This window comes from Lycium barbarum, chromosome 3 (genome assembly GCF_019175385.1).
Source record: "Lycium barbarum isolate Lr01 chromosome 3, ASM1917538v2, whole genome shotgun sequence".
Lineage (NCBI taxonomy): Eukaryota > Viridiplantae > Streptophyta > Magnoliopsida > Solanales > Solanaceae > Lycium > Lycium barbarum.
Genome location: NC_083339.1, coordinates 146,356,674 through 146,365,696, shown reverse-complemented (window position 1 = coordinate 146,365,696; position 9,023 = coordinate 146,356,674). Strand labels below are relative to the sequence as shown.

Below are 9,023 nucleotides of genomic sequence, written 5' to 3'. Positions count from 1 at the left end.
ATTATTGCCAGCGGCTCTGTCAATCCTCTTATCGTGTAATGATGCATATTGAGCTTTTAATATAATTATTTACGAGAAAAAAAAATCACGTTTCGGATTTGATGCTTATGCTTCATAGTAGCTACTGGTGAGGTCAAATTAACTCCTCTTTTCTATTTTTAGTTTCCAAGATTTGGCATTAATAGAAGAAATTATCAGGTTAACCTAGGATTGTAAGATGAATAGCAAATTCTCTCGGTATCGGACTGTTATATATATAATAATATATAAGTATTATTTAATAATAATAAATAAATAAATAAATAAATAAAAAGAGATTAAATACTAGTTTGAATTTGTGTGGAACTCGTTAAATAGTTTTGATATTATAAGCATACTAAAGTTAAGCGTAAATATTGAGTGTTTAAAAATGGTGGTGACAGTGGGACCCACTTGTCCAAATGTCAATTAGTGAGCAGCCTCATATAATTATGATATGGCATGTTAGACACAAAATAAAATTTCTCTCATACATCACTGACTTTCATTTAATGAGACGACAAAACTTGGACCAACACATACGATTCACGTTTTTTATTTTACTGACTGGTAGGGACAGCCAGGCCCCTCGATAACGCCCTATTTTGGCATGGACTCCTACGTATGTGGTATCTACTCCTTGTATGGGAACGTGGACCAAACATGGACCAACCCACACAACATCTATATAATTCATGGACCAACACATTGAGCCCACTCTTTGAGTTTTTAAATTTTGTTCTGATTAGTTCATTGGCCCAGACTTCAATTTTAAAACTACTAGTTGAATGAATTTTTACATACAAATTACTACTAATTAGCCTACCAGACTAACATTTTTTTGCACGGATTGCCCTTCTTTTGGGGTGGTCTTTAAATTTTGCCCCTCATATTTGTGTTCTTTAAGTTTTGCCCTTCGCTTGGATACCTGAGGTTCTGGATTCGAACCCCCGCTCAGGCATAAAATAAGAAAATAATTTCGCAAGGCAGGATTGGGGGAGTGTATGCCGGATCCAGCATACAATCCTTAATTTAATTTTTCTTATAAGAGGTAGTTTGGCAGAAGCCAACGAGCATAACGAAAAAATGCTCTCTAGCTTCTTCCAATATTTAAACACTTTGATTTCTATAGTAGGCATTGTATCATGTTAACCACTTGCACGATGTGGGGGAAATTACTATCCTAAAGATAGTTTCCTGGAAGTGCATTGCCTATTCGTTATGTGTTTTCCGTTTAATTCTCTTTCATGAGTTCTCTCTTCAATTAATTTGCTTATTAAATTTGTTTTACACAAAGTTACTCCATTGTATCTATTTGGATTATTCTACTATAGACAATAAAATTCACGTTGAGAAAATAATAATTAAGAACGGAAAATATCGCTACAATCGTTGTATTTGATTTCAGAATATGAGTGTTACAATCTCTATGAATCCTCTGATTTGCCTTTTCAATAATAAATTCAAGGGCTTTTGAGCTTGATCTTGAACTTGATGGATTTGATCTTGACTTGTACTTGAATTCAAGGTATTTTGAGCTTGATATTGAATCTGGTGGTCTTGATTTTGAACTTATGCTTGGATTCAGGGGCTTGAAGCTTGATCTTGAATATTCGTCTTGATCTCTAAAGCTTCTACAGAAATACTTGAGTGCTTGAATGCTTTTAGTTTGTAAAGAAATCTGCAGCGTTTGATCCACGAGCTCTCTCTAGCTTCTTGTTAGAATTTCTTCTCCCCCTCTGAATTATGAGACTCCTATTTATAATTGTGGGATGAAAGAGTTGTGATAAGGACAAACCCTTTCTGGACAATCAGAATGAAGTGACATGGCCACATTTGATTGGCCGGAACATATCACTTGTACACCAGGCATGCTGCATCATTTTGACATGTGGCATGATCCTACTGGCTCCTTCGTTTGAATTGGCGTGCCATGTGATTTGGCACGTGTCACCAATTTGGGCCTCTAGGAAGATGACATCTTGAGCTTAACAAAGTGTACTCGTCATTCATAGCCCAATTAAATGGGCTAGCCCAACGTATATTTATTAGACTTAAAAATTAACCCAATTATATCAATTCATAATATTTATTTGGATTGATATATCTTGAATTTAATATAATCTGAATTTCTCTTAAATTCAAATTCAATACAATTTCGTTATCCACATCTACAACATGAACTTCATAATAGGGCATGCATGTAAGGGAACTCGAACTGATCAAAAGCACAAAGCCGAAGGGATAGCATAGGGCTGTGAGTTCAATGAATCTTATGAGTCACATATGAAGGATACAAAATTCTACTCGTATAACTCAAAAGCAGAGAAACATGCGACGTGCATTACAATTTTATTTTGTTGTGATTTATTTGATGATAAAATGGAAATCGGAAAACACAAAGGGATCCATATGTATGGCGAAATGATTGGGATCTATCCTCACTTAAATCTTAAGGGCAACTTACACAAATAACTATACTTTGGTTTTTTTTTAGGCATAACTACACATTTGCTAATTAAATTTCGTAGCTACAGTAACGTGTATTCTAATTCGGTTGTATTCCAATTCGACTATATTTCGCTTTATTCAATTCGAATGTATTCAATTTGGTTGTATTCATTCGTAACAACTTTTACACTATATTCAACTTATTGTATTTAAATCCGGTTGTATTCAAACAACATAAATGCAAAAATAAATAAAAAAATACAGGGATATTCAGCTGTATTCAAAATTCACTATATTCATTTGTATACAAAAAATAAATCTCCTTCGAAATACAAGCGAAAAATACATAAAGAAACACTATTTTATACTAAAAAAAAAATACACTCAGATTTGAGATACAAGAAAAAAAAAATACACTCAGATTTGAGATACAAGAAAAAAAATACACTCAGATTTAAGATATAAGAAATAAAATACACCGCCATGGATTTTTCCATCGCAGGTAACAGTGCCGTCCGGTAAGTATCTAACCAGAAATCATTTATTTCTATGTATTCAACACAAAAATAAATACATTTGAAGCAACAACAATGATAAATACTCAAATTTAAGAAATACATTCACATCTGAACAAATACACTCAGATCCGGCAACGGCGCCGTCGATCGAAGATGCTGGAGAAGATAACCGTGGTGGTTTGTGAGGAGTAGTAATTTTGCGATGGTGGCCTAATGTGATGGCTAAGAGGTGGAGGTGATTGTTAGTGCTGGAGCCTGGAGGTTGTTGAGGTAATTGGTGGAGTTGACTAGTGATGGATTGAGGTGGCAGGTATTGGTATTGATCATTGATAATGGAGTCATGGAGATGATTAGAGGGGTATCTGATGGTAGATGTGTGGTTATGTAGTATTAGTTGACGGTGAAGGTTGGTGGTTAATGTTGGTGATATAGGCGGTTAAGGTGGATAGCAATGGCGGTTTTGCAGCAGTAGTCAGTGGTGTGGGTTTTGCCGGAGCTCTGGCGGCAATGTCAATGGCGCCAGATCGGAGAGCAGTGGGTTTCGCTGGAGCTTCGGTGTCGATTTCGTGGTGGCCGGCGGCAGCGGAGGGAGAAGAAACATCTCAAAACTAGCCCAAAGACACTCAGTCAAGAATAAAAATAATAAAAATAGATTCTTTTACTTTAAATATATAATGTAGCTATGATAGATAATTCAAATACAACATTTAGCTACGAGATGTAATTAAAATAAAGTGTAGTTGCTAAATATAAATATCTCTTATATGTTCTCTACACAATATAAAATTTTCAGATCTTAATCAGAGGTTTCCGATTCTACCGAGCCTCAGAAGTAGAGAATATTTGAGTAGGAAATATTTTACCTTTTTTAGTTTACTTATTGACGTGAATCTGGGTTAATTATATAAGTGAGTTTCAAATAACAAATATCTAAAGCAAAACAAACAGTCTCTCTACCTCCCAATGTAGGGGTAAGATCTGCGTACACTCACCCTCTTCGGACCCCACTTTATGAGATTTTACTGGGTATGTTGTTGTTGTATATTTTAATAAAATACATTAGTCGTGAGGATAAAAACAATGAAAAAAAGGGTGTAGGTATGTGAGTGAGTCCAAGTGGATGGCTTGCTGTGGAGGGACTAAAGGTCATGATAATACCAGGTTTACCATGAGCAAAGTTACCCGACGGTAAAAAAAAATACCTGCACTTGGTATTTAGGGATCCCTAATTTATATCAAATTAGACAATTTAATTTTAGAAGTTAAAAGTTATGAATACATATTTTTCAGTGATAACGTTCGAATGAAAGATAACATGTCTTGCATACATGACTTAGTGTAACATGTCTTGCATACATGACTCAGTGTAAATATTGGTTGCGGATAATTTCTTTTCCCTAGGTGACTGTTTTGAGAGGAAATTATCTTTAGTTTATACGCCAAATTGGAAGAACATGATTTACAGTTTCTTCAATCACACATTTTTTCTTCAATGGTACAATGTGAGCATTTGCACAAATTGCCTTTCTTGAGGCATTATTTAAACTGTTTCTCGCGTTAGTCTGGGGGCGATTCGCAGAATTGCCCTTCTTTTGGGGTGGTCTTTAAATTTTGCCCCTCATATTTGCGGTCTTTAAATTTTGCCCCTCATATTTGTGGTCTTTAAGTTTTGCCCTTAGTTTGGATACCTGAGGTTCTGGGTTCGAACCGCCGCTCAGGCATAAAATAAAAAAATAATTTTGCAAGGCAGGGCTGGAGGGAGTGTATGCCGGATCCGACATAAAATCCTTAAGGAAAAACTAAAGTTATGCCGGAGGGGGCATAACTTTTCCTCAAGGCATAGTTTAGTTATGCCTTATGGGGCAAAACTTTTCCTTAAGGAACTATGTCTTATGGGGCAGACTTTTAATTAAGGCATTGTTTACCCCGAATTTGGTAAATCAATTGAATTTGTACGCGGGTATAGGATATGTGTTTGAATCTCGATATATTTGATGGATACAAGATTCGTATGGTTAAGATGTGAAGAAAACGATGATGCTTAGAGGACCACTGTGGATTTATACATCTACTAACATATAAGTATTATTTGTTTGAACAAGTAATAGAGATGGACACAATGATTCCGGACCAAAATCTAATATTGAGAGAGAGATTTGTATATATCTTCTAGTACAAAAATGTTGTTGATCCCAGGGAGCCAGCCCTTACAAAGGAGGGGGATGTGCTCTATTTATAGTGTGACCTCCATGGGTCTCATATGATGTGAGCTAATAAAATAATAGCAATAAGGACAACTCTGCACGGATTTGGTGGGATTAGAATGACGGCGCCGTCTGACACACGCATGGTGGGTAGTTGACCAGGACAGGACGTTACTGGCGCTTGACCCGCGTGCAACGGCCACCCGGACCAACGGCTACTCGGACCAACGGCCACACGGACCAACGGCTACTCGGACCAACGGCACATGGACCAACGGCTACTCGGACCAACAGCAGCAAATGCTCGGGTCACCGGGCTTGGTCGTTCGAATGACGAAGAAGGCAGATCAGTCGGCCCCCTCGCTCCACCGGTTTGCCTCGCATCCGGTTTTTACCGTATACAGGCATAACCAAAAGTATGCCTCATAAGGCAGAACTTTTAGTTATATTTTATAGGGCACACTTTTAGTGAAGGCATAACTAAAAGTATGCCCCATAAGGCGGAACTTTTTCTTAAGGCATAATTAAAAGTTTGCCTTGAAAAGTTAAAAAAAAAAAAATATGTCTCAAGGCAAAGTCTGCCCCCTCCGGCATAACTTTAGTTTTTCCTTAAGGATTGTATGCCGGATCCGGCATACACTCCCCCAGCCCTGCCTTGCGAAATTATTTTTTTATTTTATGCCTGAGCGGGGGTTCGAACCCAGAACCTCAGGTATCCAAGCGAAGGGCAAAACTTAAAGAACACAAATATGAGGGGCAAAATTTAAAGACCACCCCAAAAGAAGGGCAATCCGTGCAAAAAAATGTTAGTCCGGTAGGCTAATTAGTAGTAATTTGTATGTAAAAATTCATTCAACTAGTAGTTTTAAAATTGAAGTCTGGGCCAATGAACTAATCAGAACAAAATTTAAAAACTCAAAGAGTGGGCTCAAGGTGTTGGTCCATGAATTATATAGATGTTGTGTTGGTTGGTCCATGTTTGGTCCACGTTCCCATACAAGGAGTAGATACCACATACGTAGGAGTCCATGCCAAAATAGGGCGTTATCGAGGGGCCTGGCTGTCCCTACCAGTCAGTAAAATAAAAAACGTGAATCGTATATGTGTTGGTCCAAGTTTTGTCGTCTCATTAAATGAAAGTCAGTGATGTATGAGAGAAATTTTATTTTGTGTCTAACATGCCACATCATAATTGTATGAGGCTGCTCACTAATTGACATTTGGACAAGTGGGTCCCACTGTCACCACCATTTTTAAACACTCAATATTTACGCTTAACTTTAGTATGCTTATAATATCAAAACTATTTAACGAGTTCCACACAAATCATTTAAACTTCCAAAAGAATATCTAATTAGCGTAGAAGCAAAAATATGAATTTTTGAGTATGAAAAATGTCATTAAAAATAGGAAGAACGGTACCAAACAAAAGTTTTAAAATAGTGTAATTTTTGTCTTTGGGTAGTAGCTTTTGCAGCAACCACCAATAATTCATTTCTCGTAACGACCGTGATAAATGTAAGTAAGTTTAAGTAAGAAAGACCGTCATGAGAATCCATCAATCATTTACTAATAGTACAAGTAGAATAAAAATATAGAGGCATGGAATAAACGTGTTAGTAATTCACTGACCTATCATGAGATGACAAGGGTTCAGTTCAAACTTTATACTCCTATAAAGGACCAGAATACGTACACATCAAATGTTATACATTGCTAAGTAGAATAACAACATATCAACAACATGAAGGCCATTTTCTTCCTCCTCCTTATAGTCGTAGGAGCAACAGCGGCTGCAGCCGCTCCTCAAATCAACTGCCAGAGCTGGCGTCTGGCAGTTGAGACCAACAACATACGTGATTGGACAGTGCCCGCTCAATGCAAAGGCTACGTGAGTGAGTACATGACGGGTCAGCAATATCGCGATGACTGCAACGCCGTGGTCAACGCTGCTATTGAGTATGCCAGGACCCTTAACGTTTCCAAAGAAGGCAAGGACCTTTGGGTCTTTAATATTGATGAAACCACCCTCTCTAACGTTCCTTATTATGCTCGTCCTGAGGTTGGATTTGGGTAAGCTTTTTGAGTACAACTTCTTATGTAGTTCAATTTGAATCTGCCTAGTTGAAAATTTTAAACCGCCCTCTAACTAGTATAGTGACAAAAGTGGTACCAAAATTATTTTACGTCACACAAATTCCAAAGGTGGCATTTTTTTGAACTTTAATTAGAATCTCTGCTCTGCCACTAACTTTATACATATGAAACTCAAGTGCTTGACTAATAAAGTGTACATACATATATATAATTTTGGTCAGGACAACAAGATCCAACATGCTGAAGTTTGAATCGTGGATTAAAGAAGGAAAATCACCAGCAATTCCAAGCGCACTCATTCTGTATAAAACGTTGTTGGATTTAGGTATTAAACCAATATTTATCACAGACACAAAAGAAGAACTCAGAGAAGTGAGAATGACCAACCTAAAGAAAGTTGGCTACCATTCATGGTTCAAATTCATCTCCAAGTAAGATTAAATGTTGCAGACATATCTTGATTTTAGGCACCATATGAATATTAATTAATCTTGTGGTTGTACGCAGGGGGAAAAATGATAGTTCAGTATATTCAGAACATTCAGGTAACTGGAAAACTCAAAGGAGGGCTGAATTGGTGAAAGCTGGATACAGACTTGTTGGCAACTTAGGAGGGTGGGATGATATTATTATAGACTTTTTGATGCGCACTTTCAAAATGCCGAATCCCATGTACTACTTTTAGGTGTTGAATTAATTACGAAATAAGGCTTTCTGAAACGTTTCAGAAAGCTATGATATTAATGTCAATTGATGATTAGTTCACGTTTCGCATTTGTTGCTTATGTTTTCCTACTATCTACTGATGAGGTCAAATTAAATCCTTTTTACTATTTTCAGTTTCCAAGATGTGGTATTAATTGTTAAAACAAAAATCAGGTATCCTAAATTTGTAAGATAAATAGGAGTAGCAAATTCACTCGGCATCGGACTGCATAATAGGACATGTAAAGAACCTCTGATCAAAAGCATAAAGTCTAAGGATATTTGAAAACTGATTTACTTGAACTTTTCATTTCATTCAAAATGATAATGTATCTATAGTCATGAAAATATGTCATCTCTAAGATCATAAGTTCTAAGGGTAAAATAGGTATAGGCCGAAGATTAGATTCTTTCATAGATTTCGTTTTAAGTTAAAAACTACCATATAAAATGAAACGGAATAAGTAAGTAATTTATTAATTTGATAATAAGAAAGCGAAAACATTATGAATTATGGTTATCATATTTTAATAAAATGTAATTAGTAATCGCGAGGATATAACAACGAAAGGGACCGGTTCCCTTATGGCCAGCTCAAAATGAAGACGTGAAATGAAGGGATAATTAAAACTGATAATCAAAGATCTTTTACAGCTTGGAGTATCTAATATTATTATTTATTAACATTATCAATAGTCTCCGAACGAGACAGAATCTGATTTCTGTTTTTATATTTTTATTTTTAATTGCCCACTCACTTTCCAAATGATTAATGGTGGCTGCTCCCTTACTCGATGTACCTCAGAACTCATGATTTATCGAGTATGAGTTAAGTTATTTAAAGGTAAAATCTCAAACGCGTTTAATTTATATTGATACCAACTGAAATAAGCTAACTTGAATAGTAGGGATTTAGTAACTCAGTTGGTTGGTTACATGAATTTTCACCTTGTTGGTGAGGGTTCGAATCCCCACATTGTAACCCCTTCCCCCATTTCCCCTTCACCTATCCCTATGTAATAAAAAAAAG

At 36.4% G+C, this 9,023-nt stretch overlaps 1 protein-coding gene across 1 annotated transcript; it reads left to right on the top strand.

Moving 5' to 3' along the window:
- Positions 1 to 6,887: 6,887 nt before the first annotated feature.
- On the top strand, positions 6,888 to 8,053 carry LOC132633425 (acid phosphatase 1-like). The gene is made up of 3 exons (XM_060349838.1): positions 6,888 to 7,264; positions 7,510 to 7,719; positions 7,796 to 8,053. The coding sequence occupies exons 1-3, from the start codon at positions 6,936 to 6,938 to the stop codon at positions 7,971 to 7,973; spliced, it is 717 nt and encodes a 238-aa protein (XP_060205821.1). The 5' UTR covers positions 6,888 to 6,935; the 3' UTR covers positions 7,974 to 8,053.
- Positions 8,054 to 9,023: the final 970 nt, after the last annotated feature.

What these genes read in the sequence shown, in the direction of transcription:
- LOC132633425 (XM_060349838.1), top strand. Translation starts at nt 6,936, where the DNA reads ATGAAGGCCATTTTCTTCCTCCTCCTTATAGTCGTAGGAGCAACAGCG. An exon ending in CGTCCTGAGGTTGGATTTGG is followed by an intron (nt 7,265 to 7,509) that starts GTAAGCTTTTTG and finishes AATTTTGGTCAG; the next exon opens with GACAACAAGATCCAACATGC. An exon ending in TGGTTCAAATTCATCTCCAA is followed by an intron (nt 7,720 to 7,795) that starts GTAAGATTAAAT and finishes GGTTGTACGCAG; the next exon opens with GGGGAAAAATGATAGTTCAG.